This window comes from Dreissena polymorpha, chromosome 1 (assembly GCF_020536995.1).
Source record: "Dreissena polymorpha isolate Duluth1 chromosome 1, UMN_Dpol_1.0, whole genome shotgun sequence".
In the NCBI taxonomy this organism is placed as follows: Eukaryota; Metazoa; Mollusca; class Bivalvia; order Myida; family Dreissenidae; genus Dreissena; species Dreissena polymorpha.
The window spans coordinates 147,610,297-147,636,249 of NC_068355.1; the positions used below are offsets into that span (position 1 = coordinate 147,610,297).

The 25,953-nt window shown below is 37.1% G+C and overlaps 1 protein-coding gene across 2 annotated transcripts in view; it reads right to left on the reverse strand.

The window, feature by feature from the left end:
* Window positions 1-6,132: 6,132 nt before the first annotated feature.
* LOC127854935 (rab GTPase-binding effector protein 1-like) overlaps window positions 6,133-25,953 on the reverse strand; it is a 73,685-nt gene continuing 53,864 nt past the window's right edge. For both annotated transcript variants that reach the window (XM_052390098.1, XM_052390087.1), the window contains exons 14-21: window positions 24,120-24,341; window positions 23,725-23,823; window positions 22,178-22,318; window positions 19,036-19,225; window positions 12,488-12,654; window positions 11,575-11,691; window positions 11,371-11,481; window positions 6,133-10,335 (exon numbers count right to left, since the gene is read on the reverse strand). In XM_052390098.1, coding sequence (XP_052246058.1) covers window positions 10,168-10,335; window positions 11,371-11,481; window positions 11,575-11,691; window positions 12,488-12,654; window positions 19,036-19,225; window positions 22,178-22,318; window positions 23,725-23,823; window positions 24,120-24,341 — 1,215 coding nt within the window. In that variant the 3' untranslated portion in view covers window positions 6,133-10,167. The remainder of the gene's footprint in view (window positions 10,336-11,370; window positions 11,482-11,574; window positions 11,692-12,487; window positions 12,655-19,035; window positions 19,226-22,177; window positions 22,319-23,724; window positions 23,824-24,119; window positions 24,342-25,953) is intronic.

A 25,953-nucleotide genomic window follows, 5' to 3' on the forward strand; every position in this document is an offset into this window, starting at 1 on the left:
CCTTTAACAGTAAAATACAATAACAGAAGATATTGTTGGTCTGTTTAGCATATGCCGTCACTTTGGGCACATGCTTTTAGCCCCATTTTTTGTGATCGCTTGGCATTTTTCCTAATATGGCTGTAGTAAACCTTGTTAACACTCTAGAGGCCACAGTTATTGTCAGATGTTCATGAAACTTGGTCAGAAGATTTGTCCCAATGATATCTTGGACGAGTTTGAAAATAGTATGTGTTGGTTGAAGAAAATGGCTGCCAGGGGTTTTGGCATTTTTCCTTATATAGCTATGGTAAACATTTGTTAACACTAAGTCACATTTTTAGTCCAATCTTCATGGAACTTGTTCAGAACATTCGTTCTAATGATATCTTGAATGAGTTTGAAAATGGGTTTTAGATCATTATGAAACTTCGATTTGTCCCAATGATATATTGGACAAGTTCGAAAATGGTTCCAGTTGCTTGAAAAACATGGCCACCAGAGGGAGGTGCATTTTGTGACTATTCATTTTTGTATTTAGCTATAGTCAAACCTTGTAAACACTAGAGACCAAATTTATTGTTAGATCTACATGAAACTTGGTCAGAACATCGGTTTTAATGATATCTTGGACGAGTTCGAAAATGGTTTTGGTCTGTTCAAAATCTTGGTCGCCTTGGCGGGGCATTTAACCTGACATGGCTAAAGTAAAACCTTGTAAACACTCTGAAAGTCACATTTATAGTTCACTCTTCATGAACTTGGTCAGAACATTTGTTCTATTGATATCTTGGGCTGTATCTCAGGTGAGCAACTTTGGGCCTTCCAGGCTCTCTTGTCCAGAGAGTGGCTCAAATAAATGTTTAATCTTATTCCCGCTTGCAGTCCTGGTTGTTGTCAGACCATCCACTAACTTCATAAAACTGACAAAAAAGCATCACTGGTGGACAGGGAACGATTAAGAGCAAACAATATGACCATAAATATTGACATATTTAAATTCATCTGGTCAGTCTAATGTGATTAAGTTGTATGTAACAAACACAGTGTTCTGTCTGGAAATAATGTATTATTATTACTAGTCAGAAATATGCCTTGCAAATTTATTAGCATAGCCTATGGCCAAAGATGATTTAATTTGTTTGTTTATTGCAGAAGAAGATCATGATTCTGATCTGTGTGGCTGTTCTTATCGTCATACTCGTGTCCACAGTGGGGGGTTACTTTGGCCTATGATGTCTGTCCGACCTGGAAATGTTACTACTCTGTGCTGTCCTAACGCATCATGTTTGAGTGACCTACTAGCAACTCCACTTTTCTATGCTAATCTGTAACATGTTTGTGTGACCCTGAAGCATTGCTATTCTATGCTATCCTGTGTTTTGATACATGTTTTCCAGCTGTCACTTGATTTCGTTGTATGTGATATGTGTGTTTTTCATATGAGTGACACTGTGAATATGTGCCCATCCTTTCAAGCTATTTATGTGTTTTTATAACAGAAATTTGTGAATTATGCTATTTCAGATTGACTTATAGTTTGCAGCTGTTGTGATTGCCTTTTGTCCGTCATCTATCGTGGGTAGACTGTAGTCAAATTTTACCATGAAGACACTTTAAAGGCCTCATTAATTATATATTTTCATGAAATTATGTCAGAACATTTGATGATAGGGCGGCCATTGTTTTAAATTTGAGTCAAAAGGGATTAAACACTAGGTCACTAGTCAAAGCTTGTTAACACTTTACATTTAATCTTTTTAGCTCATTTGAAAATTTGCTTACAACAGTCGTTCTTTTTCTCTGGCCATTTTGTAAACGGTCATAGTCCGCTGTAAAACATGACCACTAGGGATACTGTTACTCTGTCATAGTCCACTGTAAAACATGACCACTAGGGATACTGATGGTCATAGTCCGCTGAAAAACATGGCCACTAGGGATACTGATGGTCATAGTCCGCTGTAAAACATGACCATGAGGGATACTGATGGTCATAGTCCGCTGTAAAACATGACCACTAGGGATACTGTTACTCTGTCATAGTCCGCTGTTCAACATGACCACTAGGGATACTGATGGTCATAGTCCGCTGTAAAACATGACCACTAGGGATACTGTTACTCTGTCATAGTCCGCTGTCAAACATGACCACAAGGTATACGGATGGTCATAGTCCGCTGTAAAACATGACCACTAGGGATACTGTTACTCTGTCATAGTCCGCTGTAAAACATGACCACTAGGGATACTGATGGTCATAGTCCGCTGTAAAACATGACCACTAGGGATACTGTTACTCATATAAGGTCATAGTCCGCTGTAAAACATGACCACTAGGGATACTGTTACTCTGTCCTAGTCCGCTGTAAAACATGACCACTAGGGATACTGATGGTCATAGTCCGCTGTAAAACATGACCACTAGGGATCCTGTTACTCTGTCATAGTCCGCTGTAAAACATGACCACTAGGGAAACTGTTACTCATATAAGGACTGTTGTAATAGCTTTTTAGAAATGTTTTTGGTCCATAACAGTCAGGGACAGTTCCTTTAATGGCCAAAGTGTACTCTCTTTAAGTCACACTGTCCAGTCTTCATGAGACTTGCTCTCAACATCTATTTAATGCTATCTCAGCAGAGTCCTGCTACTTTGAAGCCCTGACAACATAATACATTTTTTTTTGTATTTATTTATTTGGTTTAGAAAGGGTTTTGTACATTTCACAAAAACTGCTCAGACTAGTTTAGTTTCCCTGTGTCTCATGTGAGCGACCTAGGACCATTAGCCCTCTTGTTTGGAATATGTGTGTTTTATTGAAAGTGCCTGGAGTTAGTCTTCAGTAAAAGGTTACTCTAAAATTAACAAAAATTTCGCTCTGTATATTGTTCAAACTTGTACCAAAATGTGCTTTTTTCAGAACCTTACATTTATAATTTTATATAGTGCATAATTAAGTGGTTGAATGTACTGGTGTAAATTTATAATATTTTTTAGCCTTTTAAACCTATCAATTTATTGAGTTATGAGTTGTCTAGTTCAACATACAAGGATTTTTCTTGAGCAATCAAGAACCGCATGTTCAAATGGCATGTTTCATAAGGAAGTTGCTGATGAAAATTAATATAGTCATTCTAGAGAGTGAATATCATATTCTGAGATTGTTGATTAGCTAAAAATTGCATAGCAAAACAATTTAAACCAAACTCTTCATATTTCTAAGCTTGTATAGCTTATATTGATCTAGAGCTGTCCAGAGGCCATAAGCATACCACAATATATGGCCCCACTGTAACACTGTATTGCAATACATATCGCAAAATTATGTATATACACCTTTAAAAGTATCTGTTAAATATGTTTTGAACTGTTTAGATATCAAGGAAAAGTAATCTCATGTTACTTGATATTCATTGGTCGTCAGAAAAAGTGCACATCTAATTGGATATTTAAACAAGACTATTGTCAAGCAATATGGCACCCTAACGGTGAAACTCTACCATTTTCAGCAATGTTTCTAGTATATTTGTTGCCAAAGCAACCGGAATTCTTGACAAAGGAACAAAATAAAATGATGTGCATAATCTCCATATTGCCATCTGTCCACGTTTGAAGTTTCATGAACAATTATAAAGAACTTTTTAAGTTATCGCAGGATCCAGAAAAGTGTGACAGACTAACAGACTCACTGACACACAGAGCATAAACCATAAGTCCCCTCCGGTTTCACCGGTAGGGGACTAAAAATAGGAGTGGTCTTGGTCCTATTATTAAAAGTCGATGGGTTAACATAAGCTCAGAGTGTGAACATGTGTCAGGTTCCTGCCTTGCTTGTTTTAACTTCCAAGTGGCAAACCACAATTTAGTCAATTATCTTATTACATTTATGTCAAGAATAAGGCCAAAATGGTTAGAAGTTCTTTTTTTGCTTTAACTTTTAAATATATCTTCCACGTTAATCATCTCTTGTCAGCCGTTTTTATTTCATAGCTGCTATAGCTATCTGTACAAATCAGACATGTAAATGTCATCTTAAAAAGCGGATCCTTGTGACTTTTACAAACTGGTGTTTGAACAAGAGCTGTCAGAGAACAGCGCGCTCGACTATTTGAGTGCTTGACAGTATAACGTAAGCCATCATGGAGAGGGGGGTATAATGTGGGTGTGTGGTCATGTAATAGATGATCTTTAAAAAAAAAAAAAAGGTTTTTTTTTTTTGTTTTTTTTTTTTGGGGGGGGGGGGGGGTGGGCGGATTCTGGGGGGGGGGTGAGGGAAAGTTTTGGTGGAGACCATTGTGGTATGGCAGGTAAGTGTTGTTTTGTCAAAGTATGAATCAAATCTGATGTTAAATAAAGAAGTTATGGCAATTTAAGCAAAATTTATTAATTTTACCTTGAGTCAAGGTCATTCAAAGGTCAAGGTCAAATTCAACTTGCAAGGTACATTAACATCATGATAGTAAGAAAGTATTTGAAGTTTGAAAGCAATAGCCTTGATACTTTAGAAGTAAAGTGGATCTAAACACAAAATTTAACAAAATATTCAAAGTTACAAAGGCAAAAAAGGGCCATAATTCCTACAAAATGCTTGATACAGTTGTCTGCTCTTGTTTATAGATTAGGGTCATGATGGTAAAGAAGTATGCAAAATATAAAAGCAATATGTCAAGGGACATTGAAAATATTTGAGGTGGTATGCAAACCTTAACATAGAGTTATCAATAATATGCATATTCTAAGTGGAAAAAGGGCCATAATTCTTACAAAATGCTTGATACAGTTGTCTGCTCTTGTTTATAGGATGGGGTCATGTTGGTAAAGAAGTATGCAAAATATGAAAGCAATGTGTCAAGGGACATAGGAAATATTTGGGGTGGTACGCAAACTTTAACATTTGCACACTAACGCCGACGCCGGGGTTAGTAGGATAGCTCAACTATATATATTTCATTATATAAGAGTCGAGCTAATAAGTCAGGGCCCTTGCTACACATTGGGGGATTAGGGCCGGGGCCCTTAAAGGTCGGAATTTTGCGTCATTTTTGTCGAAAAGGGGAAGTTTAGAAGATATTTTCACCAACCATATATGCTATATTTTAATCTAATTTACATAAATACATACATTTAATCAAAGGTTGATAGCAAGATTCCAGCTGGCAACATAGGATTAAAAGTTAAAAACAAAATATATATAATTTTTTGGGGGGGGGGAATTTTAAGCTGAAATAGGGGAAAAAAGTATACTATTTTAAGGATGGAATGGGGCAAAATTTCGGCCCCAACAACGGCAAAACAAGGGCTCTGAATGTTCACAATACATTTTTTCTTTTTGCAAATATTGCGATATACTGGATTCTAGTTTATCGTGACCGCCCTAATTTATTCTGAACTATTCTTTAGAGAAGAAGGAATAAGCTTGGTTTTTAATTAAATTGTTTTTCATTTCAATAAATTAATTCAAAGGAAATTTGCAATTATTCAAATCAAACATTTAATAATTGATTTTTTGTTGCTTGATATGTTTAAATCAGATTGTCATATTAACCACAATGCAATGTGTCCAAGGTGTTTCCCGATCAACCTACAAAATTGGGCAGTATGGTCGGGAGTCATGCAAGGTGCTCTGGTCTCTTAAGCAGGCACAGTAATTCCTGAACAGACTACACAGTTGCTCAGGCTGATCTGGAGCTACTCTGGCTGCATATGGCATACAACTCATTATCACATTACACTGCTCATATGAACTTGTATCCTATGTAGCATAAGCCAAAATCTCCAAGTTACGTTTTTTACAAATACGTAAGGTACATTTTTACTATGATCAAACATTACTTGTTAAGATTTTTCACTTACAACACTGTTGTTAATTCATGCAGCATGCAAACATGCTTAATTGTGTTTCAAAAGGTACTATATGTTTAAACTTTACAGTTGCACACCATATTGTTAGTATCACTGGCCATTATTTTACATTCCTTGATTATTGGTATAAATAAAATGTTTCAAAGTTGTTGCCCTGTTAGTTTTAAAGGACTTTCTTTTAAAACAGGAAGATGGGCCTCATGTTCACATATATGCACCACAGTCATTTTCTTGAATATGTTTGCAATTAGTGTCCCTAGTGAACATGAGAAAATAACAAATACATGTGCACATATTTTGTAGTTTTATTTTCATACATAATAACAATGAGGATACTAACAACATCATATGACCTGCATCCTGCATAAATGGGTCTCGTGCAATATGTGTCCAGTGTAGCTCCAGACCAATATGTGTCTTATGCCATATGTGTCCAGTGTAGCTCCGACCTGTAGGCACTGGTCTGGAGCAACCCTGGTCAAATATTTTGCATAATGAAGCACATTTTAGTTCCATATCATTCATGTGAAACACGTAGAACAGGTATTTGCTCTAGGTTAAAAGAAATCTAAATATCAAATCTGTTCACAGTCAGATCAATAGTGTTGGATAAAAAGAGAGAAAACTGTGCGATTTCTGGTTTAGTTGATAATGACAATTTCTATATAAACCTGCAAAAATTAAAACCAAGTCAGATGATGACCAGATAAATATGGATAAGCACACAAAAGTCTTAACAAACCAATTCAAGTGACATTTCATGGTTCATAATTCAACTATTCAGAGGAGATTTGACTTATCGTTTATCTTAGCAGACTTGTTATACCAACTTAAATGTGAACCGATCGGTTAAGAACAACCGCATTTCAAGAGGGCAGAAAAAAATGTGACAGACATTGGTAAACCAATGTGCCTTGCCTTCTTCAATGACATGCATAATAAATAAACATTAATGAGAGCAAGTAACTCCACCTTAAATAAGCCAACAGATGTGAATGGGCCATCTGTGCAGAGCTGTCACATTCATATACAATGTAAACATTCTAGTGTGCATACAACACTCAAGTGGGCTGATGGAGTGTTAGAAATAAACAATATACAAGGGTTACAGTACATATAGCATAGTTACATGTATTTTGTGTCATTTATGGTCTACTTTTAAACTTTGTGTTCAAATACAAAGTCAACACATGATATTAAAATAAGAAAATGTGTATATAATTTAAAATGCACATGAAAATTGAATACAACCTATTAATTTAAGACACATAATTATGTTCACAATCTAAAGTGAGTTTTGGTGGATGGCTTAATCATGACCTGAAAATATGTATCTAACAATTAAAAAAAACATTTTTAGACATGTAGTAATTAATTTACAATTTAATAAATATATTATGCTGAGCGCATTTTTGAGTTTTCTTAAACCCTAAAAATTGCATGGAAATGAGAGTATATTACCATCATACTTGAGAATACCCAAAGGAGTTTTTGCTGTGTTTTAACCCTTTAACATAGATAATTTAGTATCTTATCATACAATTTTATGCTTTTTGGTCAATGAACTAGTCAAGTACAAACAGCATGTAGCTAACAAAGAACATTAAAAGGCAAAACAAACATATCTGACATGACCATCAAAAACACATCTACAAACATTTTCTAGCTTCACTCTGCAATTATACAATGGGCTACTGATTTTCATAAATATTCTATGCTATATTCCTATACAATCAATCTTATAGTTACATTATCACTTGCACCCTATTTAGATTAAATACACAGAATTTTAACTGCCTAACTGTTCAAATATTGCCACTTCCCATCTCTGAATAATCTGAATAGAACTTATATGCATTGTGTGTTCATATACACAGCTTTTGGTTATTCAAACCAAGTAATCCAAGTTTTTACAACAATTCAATATTCAATAGTTTAAGGAATTCCTTAAAAACTTGAAGTCTTTTTTTATTAAGTTTTTAATGATTTTTAAATATGAAAAATAAACAACAACAAGACTATTGCCAAGCAATGTATGTCCTCTACCCGCTCTACCATTGTCAGAATTCTTATTTTATATGTTATTTGTTGCCATAGCAACAAGAATTTTTGACAAAGAAACAAAATGAAATGACATGCATAATGTCCATATTGCCATCTATCCATGTTTCAAGTTTCATGAAACTAATGAAGAACTTTTAAAGTTATTGCAGGATCCAGAAAAGTGTGACAGACAGACAGACTCACAGACAGACGCACAGAGCGCAAACCATAAGTCCCCTCTGGTAAAACCGGTAGGGGACAATAAACATACTGGAAAGTTAAGTGTGTCACAAAATATAGACAATACCCACAGCACATGGCCATATGTAAAACATTAAACCACACAATTCAGCATTAATATTGGTACATTATTTTGATAAATATGTTTAAATCCCATATTGGTTAAAAAATGAATATCTCTAATCTATTGAGTCTTCAATAGTTCAAAATGTTATTTTATAAATTAGCATAAATACAAATATACTGTAAACATTGATATATCATTTTAATAATTCACACTATAAATTGATATTAATTATCAAGCTTTAACTATCCACACCACCTTGTTACAAATATTCTAAATTTAATACAATCAGAAGAGTCCTTATTGTAGGTTTTCGGTGCAGAATGCAAAATCTATTCACACACCTGAACACGAAATACAGCTAGAATGAACCGAACTACAGCACTTTAAGACTCTTGTACATTTTATATGAGCCTCGCCTTGTGAAAAGGGGGTTTAATGCATGTGCGTAGTGTCTTCCCAGATAAGCCTGTGCAATCTGCAAAGGCTAATCAGGTACAACACTTTCCGCATTAACTGGATTTTTGCTAAGAAAAGTGTCGTCCCTTATTAACCTGTGCAGACTACACATGCTTATCTGGGATGACACTTGACACACATGCATTAAACCCCCTTTTCACAGATCACAGCTCATACAGAGATTCTGAACATCAACCACTCTTCCTAATAGGTAGGCTACCTAATAAACAACTACATTGTGCATGTAATACAAAAGTAGTAAAGGGCTGTATTAGTTTCCCATAAATATGATCTCAATCCAGATTAATTTAATCTGAATGCTTTTCTACGCCAATTGAAATGATTAAGCAGTATTAATTGAGCAAAATACACACATTTATTAACACATCCCTAAAAACAAAATTACAACAGCTGTGACAGGACAATATACACATGAAAGAAACTTCAACATGAGGATTTTAAATGTACATGTTACTGCCAAACATAACAAGCATCTAAAGAATAAGAATCAAAAGGTCCTTCACGAAAACAACATTTAAATGTCCATGCCTTTAAAGATAACTCATTAGAATATTTTCACATTATTACATATACACAAATTAAGTTGAAAGTATTTTCACATCATTACATATACACAAATTAAGTGTAAAGTATTTTCACATCATTACATATACACAAATTAAGTGTAAAGTATTTTCACATCATTACATATACACAAATTAAGTGTAAAGTATTTTCACATCATTACATATACACAAATTAAGTGTTAAGTATTTACCATGATTACCATGATTAGTTTTGACACAAAAAAAAAAAAACTTGAATGTCACAATCTTTTTTTCTGCAGTAAAATGGACGAGCAATAAATGTCCAACCTTGAACATTATTAAAAGGGTCCAAATTAAATGGTCTCACACACACTTGCCATTTTTTGTCAAGATTCCATGAAAGTGCAGTATCAATTGTTAAGGTTTCATAAACTGAACAAATACAAGAGAAGTCTCCTATATAAATACAATTTTCATTCTATCTTTATCATACATTAAACGTGCATTTTAAAAACTACACAGATCTCATCTTTGCTAGAGCTGCTTGTTTACCAATATGAATATTGCAGTGCAGAGTAGTGATGGCTTTATTTCAGACACAGTTTTGGGTTCGTTGGGATCTTTTCAAAAGGTTGAGTTTTGGATGAACATCATAATGTGACTTACAAAGTTACCTCTTCTTTTATGTGTTTTCAATCACTACAATATTGTAATTTAACAGAATACATAACAAGGTAATATTCTGCTTTTAGGTCATCAACCAAATTAAGAATATACCAGGCAATAAATGTGTTCTGATTAAAACCTTTATATGTATTATATGTTTATAATATAACTAGTCATCTCTTATATATAATAATCATGATCTTGTTTGTACAAACAAATTCTTGTATCAAAAAGCAACAACTTGAATTTGAAGACACATGTCACAACTTGTATCTAATTTCCAATATGACACACACAACTTTTCTCATCTATGTAAATTTGGCGGCTCAGTAGAAAAATATGGCGTTGCATCTTTAACAAGAATAGTGTGACACACATCACATACTCTTGCTGGACGTAGATTTGGACCACTCTTCACTGTCTTTGTTATACAGTCTGAACAAAATATTCTTCCACAGTGTCTGCAATGATGCTGTAAATAAATGCATTATTAAGTCTGAAAGGTTAAGAAATAACTATCCAAAATAGACAAAAAAGCATCTTTTCGAAATCTAAATAAAATGCTTTATTTCAATGTATGTTCTGCACTTTATATTTACAAATATATACTCAAATAAATAAAAAAGGGGTTAAGCCATTTAACACTGATATATATATACAAGAAACTTAAGCCTGCAAGCTCAGATGGTACAGCGCTGTACTACAAATAATAGGTATAAATATTGGCACTTAGTACTGGTAAACCATAAATATTGGCACTTAGTACTGGTAAACCATAAATATTGGCACTTAGTACTAGTAAACCATAAATATTGGCACTTAGTACTGGTAAACCATAAATATTGGCACTTAGTACTGGTAAACCATAAATATTGGCACTTAGTACTGGTAAACCATAAATATTGGCACTTAGTACTGGTAAACCATAAATATTGGCACTTAGTACTGGTAAACCAGCTTAAACCAGGAAAGTGTGAGTAAGTTAACTGACCTTCATAACGAGACTTGAATACTCTTGATTACAGCAAACAATTACAAAGTAACAACACAAAAATAACAAGAAAAATTATTCACTGTAATCATCATAAAACAAGACCTGTGTTTGTTAAACACAATGCCCCCTTCTGGTGTTTGAATCCAAACAGAAGTTATTTAGAAAAAAATTGTTAAGTACAAGGCCAGTAACTTTGCCAAAAGTAAATGTACTAGAGAGAAACTAACACTTCATTGTTAATCATGTAGGTAGTCACATTCCAAAAATCAGCTACTTTTCAGGAGGTGTTTTGTACAAAAATAAACTCTGGAAAATTGAATATTTTGAAGTCCAAGCCCCATAACTTTGCCAAAAATCAATGGACAAGAACAAAACTCACATTCCATCTTTGAGTCATGTAAGTAGCCATGAAAGTTATGAAAAAACATGAAGGCTAAATACAACCAAAAAAGCTAGAGAAAACCAAGAAGGCTAGAAACAACTGTGATGGCTAGAATCAATTTAGACTAGTACCTTTCTCTTGGTGACTGTGAACTGCTGCTTGCAGGCTGAGCAGTCATCAATGTCCTCCTCGTTCTGCCAGCGCACCTCGTTCTCCGCCTGTCGGATCTGCTCCAACTGGATCTGTGTGAGAAGGCACCAGGAGTTTTGTGACATCACTCATCTTGCCTTATATGACATACATTAAACATTTAAAAAAAGACATAACAGGCTCACCTGAAGTGACTGTGAGAGCTTCACAAAGTCTCTTTGTACGGCCTCACTGTTGTCAAGGTCCGTCTGCAAGGAGGAGATCTTTTGACGCAGTGAGTATACATCATTCTCCAGACGACTCTGAAATTGAGGGGGAAAGTGGTGATAACAACAACTTAAACTCTCATTATACCAGGTTTGGGCCTCTCAATACCATAAAAATACACAATAACAGTACAACAGTACTTATTCTCTGTCACAATGCTCAAGTAGGACAATTCACCTTTTATCAGCACCTTATCTCAATAGAATCCCTTAAATCCACCTACTGGATGTGACTAACATTTATATATCAGATGCACAATTAAAACTTTGCATGCTGGGAAATTTGTCGTCTGTTAAAATGTTGTCTGCTGAATTTCTAAAATTAGCATTTTCTTCCAAAAAATTCAAAGAATACTATCAGAATAGCAAACAGTTTGGATCCTGATGAGACGCCACATTTTGTGGCGTCTCATCTGGATCCAAACTGTTTGCAAAGGCCGTCAAAATTCAGTTCCAGCGCTGAAAGAGTTAACCCCTGTCTGGTTAGCACATTGAAAGCAAACATATTCCACCTCAGCTTGCCAGGCTCATTTTCTACTCCAAGACCATGTGAGCTTGGTTGGTGGTTACCAGAATTGAAAGTTAGGGTTTCTTTGGAATAAACCAGTTTCTTTCCAAAGCATAAACCAAGCGAAAATTCAATATATTTCATTAAAAAATTAAACAGCTAAAAAATAAAAGCTTTAATTCCAAATTCATTAAAATTTTGTGAATCTAGTTGATGTAATACTAGTGCTGGGACACACTCCAGGTCTTCAAAACTATCTACATGTAGATTCAAGCCCTGAAGTATCTTATTAACATAGAAATACATACTAAACACCAGACATACCTTTGTGTTTTGGTTTTCCTTTAGATCATTCTCTAGTCTCTCTATCTTCTGCCTGTCCGTAGCATTCTTGGATGTCACCTGAAGCTCCAGATCCCGCAGTCGCGACTCCACCTCCTTGCGTACTGACGTCTCACGCTCCAGCTCTGAGCGGACACTGTCCTGGAATGCTAGAATAGAGCAGCGGTTTTAATCACCTAGAGCTGTTTCAAAAGAGATATTTGGATTTGGTTGTGTTTGGATTAGTCAAGAGATAGGAAATGTGGAATTATTCTTAATGTCATTTAAACAAAGATTGATTGATTGTAATTCACAGAACTGGATTGAAACTATAGGAAATTCATCAAGATGTGATACTTACAAACAATTCAAATCTATGCTAAACCCAGAAAAATATTTGTTTATCGACATACCATTTTATGTTCAAAGTCAGTTGCTAGATTCCGTTGTTCAAGCCATAAATTAGCAATTGAAACTGGTCGGCATTTAGGAATTTCAAGAGAACACCGAATATGTACATATTGTTCCGTCTATTTCAATAATGTATGTATTGAAGATGAGTTTCATGTATTTTTTAAATGTCCCAGATTCAACCAAGAAAGGCAAATGTTTATCTTTTCATGGTACAATGGTGAACAAAATTTCCTAAATTTTATCAATCTTATGCAAATTTCTGATGAAAGTAAATTAAAAAGCATAGCCTTTTTTGTAACTGAAATAATGAAAAAGAAAGATGTAGAACAAAATTGATCTTCAAACTTGATGTAATCACAACTCAAAAATAATAATATGTTGTTACGAATATATGCTGTATTTTGGGCCGGTGGCCTTTATTTTCGAAATAAACTTTTGTCTTGTCTTGTCTTATTCATTTATATTAAAATATGGACACAGATCTCATTACCCAATAAAATGTCAATTTACATAAAGAGTAAAGACGGCAACAAATCCTGAAATCATACTTTATGATATGTTTTTTGTTGTTTGAATAACCTTGATTTATAAACCCATAGATTTTCATTTCCAAGCATTTGAACACACAAAAAAACAGTGTAATGTTCTTGGCAGTAACAAATTCCACTATTAAACGTATCTTATACACATTTTTGAAGAAGTGGGATGAAGGAATCATAATAATATTGAAAACAATATTCACTGTCAATTCGCATAAAATATTTTTTTCATAATGTATATTTTACAATTGTTTTATTCTGGTTCTTAACTGTACACATATAGTGGCATTGTGCATTGATTTTAATATCAAGATGCATGGTAAGCCTGAAATAATTAATCTAAAGAAGTCACAAATACATAAAGTAGCTGTGAATTTAAGTAATGTACATTTAATTGGATAACCATTTGGGTAATTTATAAACTGAGTACCGGTAATAGATATATTTGGTTATTTGTATGGATGTATGTATTACACAAAATAGGTTTCTCTACTGTCTGGGAGACATTAACATGTCAATTACCTAAGAAAATTGATAAATATAGGATCTATATTTTATTAAACGAGTTCAGGAATTTTGTTAGTAAGCGAGCCTTGGCAAGCTTACTAACAAATTTCCTGGACGAGTTTAATAAAAAATGGCATGATATGACGAGTGTCAGATCTTTTTTATCACATGCTTTTAAATGAGCAAATAGAATAAATATTTACGCAAACATAATGATAAATCCCGAATGTTGTTTACATTTTGTGACGTCATTTGACGTTGCAACCTCATTTCAGCAAAATAATAAAATGCGATTGGTCAATAAACGAAAAATAAGCCAATGAAAACATGTGTAATATAACAAGACTATTGTCAAGCAATATGGTCCCCTACCGGTGAAACTCCACCATTGTCAGATTTTTTTGATTTTTTTATTTGTTGCCATTGCAACCAGAATTTTCGACGTAGGAACAAAATGAAATGATGTGAATAATCTCCATATAGCCATCTATCCATGTTTCAAGTTTCATGAAAAAATATTAAGAACTTTTAAAGTTATCGCAGGATCCAGAAAAGTGTGACGGACAGACTGACTGACACACAGAGCGCAAACCATAAGTCCCCTCCGGTTTCACTGATAGGGGACAAAAAAATATGTAATGGTTGTATTACATGGGAAACAGGTTATAGCATGTGATAAAACATAGTTCATCAAGACTTTAGCAGACTTGCAGACAATATCTAGCAAGCTCACAATGCACCCAAATTCATACAAAGTTTCTCCTGCAGCCCCCTGATAATGCACCCATACCCAGTTTCTCCTGCAGCCCCCTGATAATGCACTCATACCCAGTTTCTCCTGCAGCCCCCTGATAATGTTCCCATACCCAGTTTCTCCTGCAGCCCCCTGATAATGAACCCATACCCAGCTTCTCCTTTAGCCCACGGATTATGCACCCAAACCAAAACAAACTTTCTCCTGCAGCCCACTGATAATGCACCCATATCCAGTTTATCCTGCAGCCAACTGATAATTCACCCAAGCCCAGTTTCTCCTGCAGCCCCCTGATAATGCACCCATACCCAGTTTCTCCTGCAGCCCACTGATAATGCACCCATACCCAGTTTCTCCTGCAGCCCACTGATTATGCACCCATACCCAGTTTCTCCTGCAGCCCACTGATAATGCACCCATACCCAGTTTCTCCTGAAGCCCCCTGATAATGCACCCATACCCAGTTTCCCCTGCAGCCCACTGATAATGCAACCATACCCAGTTTTTCCTGCAGCCGACTGATAATGCACCCATACCCAGTTTCTCTTGCAGCCCACTGATAATGCACCCATACCCAGTTTCTCCTGCAGTCCGCTGATAATGTACCCATACCCAGTTTCTCCTGTAGTCCACTGATAATTCACCCATACCCAGTTTCTCCTGTAGTCCACTGATAATTCACCCATACCCAGTTTCTCCTGCAGCCCACTGATAATGCACCCCTACCCAGTTTCTCCTGCAGCCCATTGATAATGTACCCATACCCAGTCAGGGGTTGCGAAATCTCAAAAAAATATACTTGTCCACTGACATCCATTTAGGAAATTTAACTTGTCCGTTGCTGAACAACACATGTCCGTTAATATTTATATAAATTATAAACGCATTTATTGATTTATGTAAAACAATGTGGAATATACCAAAATGAGTATGATTTGCTAGTTTTGTTTATAGTTGTATTTCAATAGTACATTAATTATAGCAGTATATTATAAACAATATAAAGACTTTCTAAAACTTTTAATCTTGCAAAGCTAGTGTTATTAAAACATGTGTTGAACATAAGTACATCGTAATCTTAACAAATTAAACTAGTCCAATATGTGGACCTCATCAGACAGAGGCTCTGCGCCGCTACTGGTAGCAATTTGATTATCATCAACTGGCAACCATTGAAAATCTGTGAGCCAAGTTTCTTGAAAAGTTATGGTGCGTTTACTTAGATCATATTTTTTATCATAATCTTTCTTAGTTTTTTTTGGGAGGTGGACTGCTCAAAGCTTCGGGTCTCTGCTCCGTTGTTGAAGATTAAAAAAAAAAAGTTCCATTTTTACCATTAAAGTCGTCTTAAATAACAAGGTAGACCGTGTTTTGATTATCTTACTTTGATACTTTTTATTTCCGTCTGATTGTAAAAATAAAGAAACCAGTCTGTACACTGTCTAACAGTCGGGCCGAATGTTTAAAATTCGGCATGCTCCTGGTCTCTTATAGAATAAGGGAGATCACTGCGCAGGAGAGTGCCCGTATTTTAGCTTGATTGCTCCGCAAATAGTACTGACAATGTAATTGCATGTCAACATCCGGTTTTGTAAAACTTAATTACGGCTTTAATACAATGTATTTTTTTGTATACCTCGACCCGACTTTTAAAAAAATTGTTGTCCACGGAGAACTTAATTGAAAAAAATCAGTTGCCCAGACAAGCAAATGTACGACTCGGGCAACTCGGACATTTGATTTCGCCATCCCTGCCAGTTTCTCCCTCAGCCCCCTGATAATGCACCCATTCCCAGTTTGTCCTGTAGCCCCCTGATAATGCACCAAAACCAATACAAAGTTTCTCCTGATGCCCACTGATAATGCACCCAAACCCAGTTTCTCCTGCAGCCCCCTGATAATGCACCAAAACCAATACCAAAACAAGTTTCTCCTGCAGCCTACTGATACTGAACCCATACCAAGTTTCTCCTGCAGCCCCCTGATAATGCAACTATTCAAAGTTTCTCCTTCAGCCCACTGATAATGCACCCATACCCAGTTTCTCCTGCAGCCCACCGATAATGCACCCATACCCAGTTTTTTCTCAAGCCCACTGATAATGGTTCAAAAACAATACAAAGTTTCTCCTGCAGCCCACTTTTCTCCTGTAGTAAACTGATAATGCCTCCAATCATAGTTTGTTCAGCAGCCCACTGACAATGCACCCATATCCAGTTTCTCCAGCAGCCAAATAATGCACCCATACCCAGTTTCTCCTGCAGCCCACTGATAATGCACCCATACCCAGTTTGTCCTGCAGCCCACTGATAATGCACCCATACCCAATTTCTCCTGCAGCCCACTGATAATGCACCTATACCAAGTTTGTCCTGCAGTCCGCTGATAATGTACCCATACCCAGTTTCTCATGTAGCCCATTGATAATGCACCCATACCCAGTTTCTCATGTAGCCCATTGATAATGCACCCATACCCAGTTTCTCCTGCAGCCCACTGATAATGCACCCATACCCAGTTTCTCCTGCAGCCCACTGATAATGCACATATTCCCAATATCCCCTGTTGCCAACTGATAATGCACCCATACCCAGTTATTATTGTAGCCCATTGATAATGCACCCATACACAGTTATTCCTGTAGCCCATTTATCATTAAGCCATACCCAGTTTCCCCTGCAGCCCATTGATAATGCACCCATACCCAGTTTCTCATGTAGCCCACTGATAATGCACCCATACCCAGTTTCTCATGTAGCCCATTATTAATGCCCCCATACCCAATTTCTTCTGTAGCCCACTGATAATGCACCCATACCCAGTTTCTCCTGTAGCTAACTGATAATGCACCCATACCCAGTTTCTCATGTAGCCAACTGATAATTCACACATACCCAGTTTGTCCTGCAGCCCATTGATAATGCACCCATACCCAGTTTCTCCTGCAGCCCATTGATAATGCACCCATACCCAATTTCTCCTGTAGCCAACTGATAATGCACCCAAACCTAGTTTCTCCTTTAGCCACCTGATAATGCACCCATACCCAGTTTCCCCTGCATCCCATTGATAATGCACCCATACCCAATTTCTCCTGCATCCCCCTAATAATGCACCCATACCCAGTTACTCCTGCAGCCCACTGATAATGCACCCAAGCCCAGTTTCTCCTGCAGCCCGCTGATAATGCACCCATAACCAGTTTCTCCTGAAGCCCACTGATAATACACCTATACCCAGTTTCTCCTGTAGCCCACTGATAATGCACCCATACTCAGTTTCTCCTGTAGCCCACTAATATTGCACCTATACTCAGTTTCTCCTGTAGCCCACTGATAATGCACCCAAGCCCAGTTTCTCCTGTAGCCCACTAATAATGCACCCATACTCAGTTTCTCCTGTAGCCCACTGATAATGCACCCATACCCAGTTTCTCCTGTAGCCCATTGATAATGCACCCATACCCAGTTTCTCCTGCAGCCCCCTTATAATGCACCCATACCCAGTTTCTCATGCAGCCCACTGATAATGCACCCAAACCCAGTCTCTCCTGCAGCCCACTAATAATGCACCCATACCCAGTTTCTCCTGCAGCCCACTGATAATGCACCCATACCCAGTTTCTCCTGCAGCCCCCTTATAATGAACCCATACCCAATTTCTCCTGCAGCCCCCTAATAATGCACCCATACCCAGTTTCTCCTGTAGCCCACTGATAATGCACCCATACCCAGTTTCTCCTGTAGCCCACTAATAATGCATCCATACTCAGTTTCTCCTGTAGCCCACTAATAATGCACCCATATCCAGTTTCTCCTGTAGCACACTGATAATGCACCCATACCCAGTTTCTCCTGTAGCCCACTGATAATGCACCCATACCCAGTTTCTCCTGCAGCCCCTAATAATGCACCCATACCCAGTTTCTCATGTAGCCCACTGTTAATGCACCCATACCCAGTTTCTCCTGCAGCCCACTGATAATGCACCCATACCCAGTTTCTCCTGCAGCCCCCTGATAATGCACCCATACCCAGTTTCTCCTGCAGCCCACTGATAATGCACCCAAACCCAGTTTCTCCTGCAGCCCACTAATAATGCACCCATACCCAGTTTCTCCTGCAGCCCACTGATAATGCACCCATACCCAATTTCTCCTGCAGCCCCCTAATAATGCACCCATACCCAGTTTCTCCTGTAGCCCACTGATAATGCACCCATACCCAGTTTCTCCTGTAGCCCACTGATAATTCACCCATACCCAGTTTCTCCTGCAGCCCACTGATAATGCACCCATACCCAGTTTCTCCTGCAGCCCACTGATAATGCACCCATACCCAGTTTCTCCTGTAGCCCACTGATCTCTTGGGTGAGAGTCTCCTCCACAGTTGCCTTCTCCTGCTGCTCTGAGATCACCTGGTCCTTGAGGAACATCAGCTCACTCCTCAGTGTTTCCTCCAGATGCTCCTTGGCAACCTTCGCAGCTATGATCTCTTCTCGGTAACGCAGCAACAGTAGCTGCATGTCCTGCAAAAAGTGCTTTCGTGTAAAGTGTAGTTCCAGATAAGCATGTGCAATCTCCACAGGCTAATCAGGAACGACACTTTCCTCCTAAGATAGATTTTTTCCTAAGAAGATATTTCTTCTCTTGTTAACTCAGCAGCAGGTCATGTATGTATGTATTGATTAGGCTGACACACAAGACCAAAAGTGGCAAACACAGCCTATAAAATGGTCAACATAAGGTTTTTGTTACATTACTTTTATGCATGCATTTCCTAAATAGAAGAGTCATTGTCACTGACAAACCCCTGCATGCTTGTCCTTCCTCAAAATTTTTAAGTTGAAATCCCAGAGTTTTTAAGATATTCCCAGGAATGATGGACATAGGGACTGACATAAATCAGATGGACAACTGGATACCAGTATAGCCCCCACCTTACAACTTCAATGTGCAGGGAATATGAAGTTATATGTTCTAGACATCACAGAACTCAAGGGGTCCTCATAAGACACTTTGTTGACCGCCTTCCACATTATGTCAGGCAACCTGATTGAAAGTAAGACATACAACACACACAACACTGTGACATAACACTGTCTAATCCCTGGAGATAAAGAATGCGTGTACACAATTTTATTGCAATTGCTCAATTTATTTTTAGTTGTCATAAACAAACAATTATTCTATATCTATATACACAGCCAGTATTCAATCCCAAACTAGATATGGATAAAAGGCATTCATGTACATAGTTTCAATTCAATTGCTCAATTTATTATTGAGTTTTTGAGTGGAAACCATTTATCAATAATTAGTAATTGTGACCATGACAACATCTGAAGTCTCAAATGACATTTATGTTGATTCACGGCCTCAGACTAAATTGAGTAATCACTGTTTTTTTCGATTTTCAGTAATAGTGACCTTGACCTCATGCATGCAAATTGCAAACTCAATTAAGTACTGGATATTAGGTTTAGATAGAGTAACATTTATTACAATAGCTAAATTGATTGTTGAGTCATTGAGCAGATACTTCCGTATCATTACTCTGACCTTGACCCCACCTATCCCCTGTGCAAACCAAAGCAAGGGCTTGATTTGCAGCATAATAATGTACGAGGTTGTTTTAATATCAAGAAATTAAGAGGAATCAATTTTGCTATCCTAGCAACCTTTACCTTAACTCCACCAACTGCATAAAAATCCCATTACATGTATATGCAAAAGAAAGTGCAAAATGGCCATAATTTAAACAAAATTCATACTGGAGTCACCAAACTTGGTATAGGAACTCATTTCTACAAAAAAACTTGTCTTTGACATGTTTGATGACAAATGTTTAGAAATGTTTGCTTTTTTGTCAAAAAGTCAAGCTAAAAATTACATCAACCTCCTAGTAATATGTAACTGACATCAGGTGTTTGCTAGCAGTTATTGTAAAATGTATCTCCCTAAAAATCCTATGTAAATAGCTGTAATCAAAATTAAATTTCTTTCAATAGAAAAGGGATTATCGTAGTTACTCTTAAAAATATTTATTTGTTTCGTATCCCAAAATTTAGATACCACAAATATAAAAAAAAAAAATATCAAAAAATTTAGAGACAAAAATTAAGGTGTAATTATAATTATATAGAAATAAAAGCAATAAATTAATGTAAAATAATTGTTAGCTTTGCTAACTTTTGCCTGAAATGACAGAAGCAAAAAGTCAAAACATATAACATTCTGCTGTTTCAAATGCTGTAGGGTAAATCTATTGTTTTCTACCAGTATACATGGTTATTTACTCGATTGCGGGAATGTAATGGTCCATTGCCCTTAGGCATGCATCTGCCAAGTTTTAGGACCTTAATCCTGTTGTAAAAATCCATGCTCAAAGTGAGACAAGATAAGGAAAAACAGTGCCTTAGACTGTAGAATAGAACTGTATTATATAATATACGAAAATTAAGATACATTAATAATGGACAAAAACCTGTACCTACAAAAATTAAGTCACTAAAAATAATTATTTTGCTATAAAAGAGCGTGTCCAAAAATTTAGAGTAATTACGATATGTGCATGATGTATAAACAGCTCCACAGAACACATGTATATGCTGGTTCTATATGTAGGTAAAAGTCTTTGACACGTTTGAAACAGTAAAGACAATGACTTAATACGTTTGATTACTAAAGTAAAATTATGAAAATATAAGAGTCTCCACAGTTTTTTAAGGCAGTAATACTGCACTAGGGTGAGGTGTTAGCAACCCTTAAACTGCCTTACTTCATGAGCTAGAATTTATATGACAAAGTATTGCTTTGGCCAAGGAACTGGGTGGTCCCAGGTTCAGTCCCCATTGAGGCCCAATTTGAGCTTGGTTATAATACAGCAAATAGGATTCCTTCCAATGATAAAATTCTGAAATATTACTTCCCTTGGTTTTATTACAGCTGAACATGTACTTCCTTTAAACAAAATGTACGCAACAAAATCTAGCATTTAACAAGCTTCAGGATGGGAAGTCTACAAAATACACTTTCAGAACTAGACAACTAAGTTTGTGTATGTATTGATGGGTGCTCACACAGAATGGTTGTTGTGAACTGATAGGACAAGGAATAGGCGGTGCTATATAAGGCGCTTCTCATATAGATTGGATCTATGTATGGATGATAATATACATACTTTCTTAACATCAACCTGAAAAAAATCTTATATGGAACAACACAAATGCTTTAAAAACAATTTACATATAATTTACACAACATTAATAGTTCCTAGACTGTACACTGATTTTTTAGAATATTCTTTCACAATTTATCAATTTATGACACAGTTAAAAGCCTTTTGCCAAAACCATCACGCAAACTAAACCATAGGTCAAGCATTTCTACAAGATAATTGTTGTACAAGTTCCACCTGACTGTTGTATCTTCTGAAGCCAATATTCAGAGAATCCCAGACAGAGTTCAGGCACACTTACATCTAGGTTGTTAGGCAGGTTTATATCCTCATTCTGTAACTGCCCTGCATGCTTCGAGTGTTTGGCCTGCAGTGAGTCGTTCTCCTCCTGTAGACGGGTCAGCTCCTTCTGCAGTCCCTCCCTCTCCTTTGTCAGATCTCTCTGAATGGGGGCAACAATATGGCAGTTAGTGATGTATTATTTAACAATAATTGATCACTAAGTGTATTGCTAAAATAACTATCAGTTTGGGATTGGAATCAGTAGAAATTACAAAACAACTCACACATTGTTTTGTTTTTGTCAATAGCAAATAAGCAAAAGGGCATGGTAAATTATGCAATATAATAATATAATCTATTTCCTTGGGTGAGACACTATTTTAAAATGAACCTTGATCTTTGTGGTAGGGAAAGAGTATAACATGCCACACTACAGCTAATGGTGTATTGCTTTTTTTGCCAGTGTCTTAAAGTCCATCAACATATTGCAAAGTTCTGGCTGAGACAGAAATGTTCATGCCGTCTGATGGCCAATTTAACCTCTCAACAAGACCTAGACCTTTGAGGTAGGGACACAGGTGTCACGTGCAAGTCATACTTCTATGATGGTCTACATTTGTGAATATTGATTTCAAAATCCATCTCTATATGGCAATGTTGTTGCTGAGACAGGAATAAAAATGATGTTTTATGGCCATATTTGACCTTTGACCTCTGTGTGTGACCTCGACCTTTAAGGTATGAAGAAAGGTGTGACACATAAAATGTTAATGATGGACAAAACACAAATAACTTCAAAATCCATTACACTTCAACACCGTTATTTCGAACACCGATAATCCGAAGTCACCGTTATTTCGAAGTATTTTTCGGGTCCCGATTTTGATTCTTGTTTGTTTAATGTAAAATTTCATTGTTAATCCGAACTTCGTTTAACCGAAGAAATCGTTAATTCGAAGTGATTCTGTCGGTCCCAACACTATAATTCGCACCTAATTATCAATCATTAATTCGAAGTCAAAACTGCAAAATACTGAGCGTTATTTCACACCTTTGTCGTGGCGCGTCAAAAGCCGATAATTACACCTTTGTCGTCTGCGCGAACGCCAGTGTTCAGAGAGACATCGCGTATTATTTAAAAAAAGGTTAATTCATTTCCGAAAATGTATTCATATGTATGTATGTCTGATAATTTGTGTTATTCGTTTTATTTTATATGTTCTGTAATTAGAGAAAAATAAAAACAAGAAAAATAATTGTTTTATTCCCCCGTTTGTTACGAGTAGAAATCTATTGCTATCTGACTAGTTTACGTTTTTAAGTAAGCATGTAACCGAACCATGCGAATGCCACAACGTTTTATTTTTAAGGAATCAAAGAAGTCTTTTGTCAAATGTTTATTTCGAATTATCGTTAATCCGAAGTTTTTTTAACGGTCCCGACGACTTAGAAATAACGGTGTTGAAGTGTATTTATTGCAAATTTAACAGTGTCACCCTTGCCCGAGGCATACTTAATCAGTATAAAATCACAATATAATCATGTCATCATGATAAAACTACCTACCAGTGAATCCTGTAACTCCAGCTGTGTTGAGTTGGTTTGTTGCTTTAACTCCTGTATGTATTTTTCACACTCTTTGGTCTTGGTCAAAACTGCAGAAACCTTCACAATAGTAATAAAATACTGCTACATGTACTTATAAATGTTTATTTTAACCACAGCAAATACTGACGATGACAGAAATGGAAATGCTGACATTTAAGAGAGAAGTTTAGCTCTGACTATTTGGTAACAGTCTCTTCGTTTAAAAATATCATGTTTCTGTTATTACAATTTTTTAGGGTACAATATTTTAATGGCTAGAGGGACTTCTTGACATCGTTCATTAATGCATTGTTGTTTCTTTCACTAGCATCAGCACACATATGCATGGGCAGCATGAAGACTTGTCACCTCACCTCTTCACTTGATTCGCTGGCAGCTTTCCTGAGACTCTCCTCCAGCTCACAGATGTACTTCTTCTGACTGTCTATCGTCTGTTTCTCTGCCTTCGACTCGCGCTCCAGGGCACGGTAGCTTGCCTGCTCTTTGCGACTATTGTCTTGCACCAACTGCAGCTGTGCCTCATAGTTATTGCACATATCACAGGGACGGCCTAGCTTCTCTCGCGCTGTACGCAGCTAAAAATGTACCTTAATTTAGGCATTCTTGAATAAAGCTTGATTATAAAAATACAAACTTATTAAAAACTATTTATTTTTGCTTTAAGCTTGATAGCGTCTAAATGTTGAGGCCTATTGACACACTCTAGAGTTTCCTTGATAGAACCAGAACTAGTCGTCTTAAGCAAGAGCTAGAGTACCCACCGTAAGATGATCAAACAAGTGACCTCAGGAGAACGCACCGTAAGACGATCTAACAAATGACCTCGTGACAACACACTGCAAAACCATCAAACAAGTGACCTCATGAAAACGCACCGTAAGACAATCAAACAAGTGACCTCAGGAGAACGCACCTTTAGATGATCAAACAAGTGACCTCATGAAAACGCACGGTTAGACGATCAAACAAGTGACCTCAGGAGAACGCACCGTAAGACACTCAAACAAGTGACCTCATGAAAACGCACTGTAAGACGATCAAACAAGTGACCTCATGAAAACGCACGGTTAGACGATCAAACAAGTGACCTTAGGAGAACGCACCGTAAGACGCTCAAACAAGTAACCTTATGAAAACGCATGGTAAGACGATCAAACAAGTGACCTCATGAAAACGCACGGTTAGACGATCAAGCAAGTGACCTCAGGAGAACGCACCGTAAGACGCTCAAACAAGTGACCTCATGAAAACGCACGGTAAGACGATCAAACAAGTGACCTCATGAAAACGCACGGTTAGACGATCAAACAAGTGACCTCATGAAAACGCACGGTTAGACGATCAAACAAGTGACCTCATGAAAACGCACGGTAAGACGATCAAACAAGTGACCTCATGAAAACGCACGGCAAGACGATCAAACAAGTGACCTCATGAAAACGCACGGCAAGACGATCAAACAAGTGACCTCATGAAAACGCACGGTTAGACGATCAAACAAGTGACCTCAGGAGAACGCACCGTAAGACGCTCAAACAAGTGACCTCATGAAAACGCACGGTAAGACGATCAAACAAGTGACCTCATGAAAACGCACGGTTAGACGATCAAACAAGTGACCTCATGAAAACGCACGGCAAGACGATCAAACAAGTGACCTCATGAAAACGCACGGCAAGAAGATCAAACAAGTGACCTCAGAAGAACGCACCGTAAGACAATCAAACAAGTGACCTCAGAAGAACGCACCGTAAGACGCTCAAACAAGTGACCTCATGAAAACGCACGGCAAGACGATCAAAGAAGTGACCTCATGAAAACGCACGGTTAGACAATCAAACAAGTGACCTCAGGAGAACGCACCGTAAGACGCTCAAACAAGTGACCTCATGAAAACGCACGGTAAGACGATCAAACAAGTGACCTCATGAAAACGCACGGCAAGACGATCAAACAAGTGACCTCATGAAAACGCACGGCAAGACAATCAAACAAGTGACCTCATGAAAACGCACGGTTAGACGATCAAACAAGTGACCTCAGGAGAACGCACTGTAAGACGCTCAAACAAGTGACCTCATGAAAACGCACGGCAAGACGATCAAACAAGTGACCTCATGAAAACGCACGGCAAGACGATCAAACAAGTGACCTCATGACAACGCATGGCAAGACGATCAAACAAGT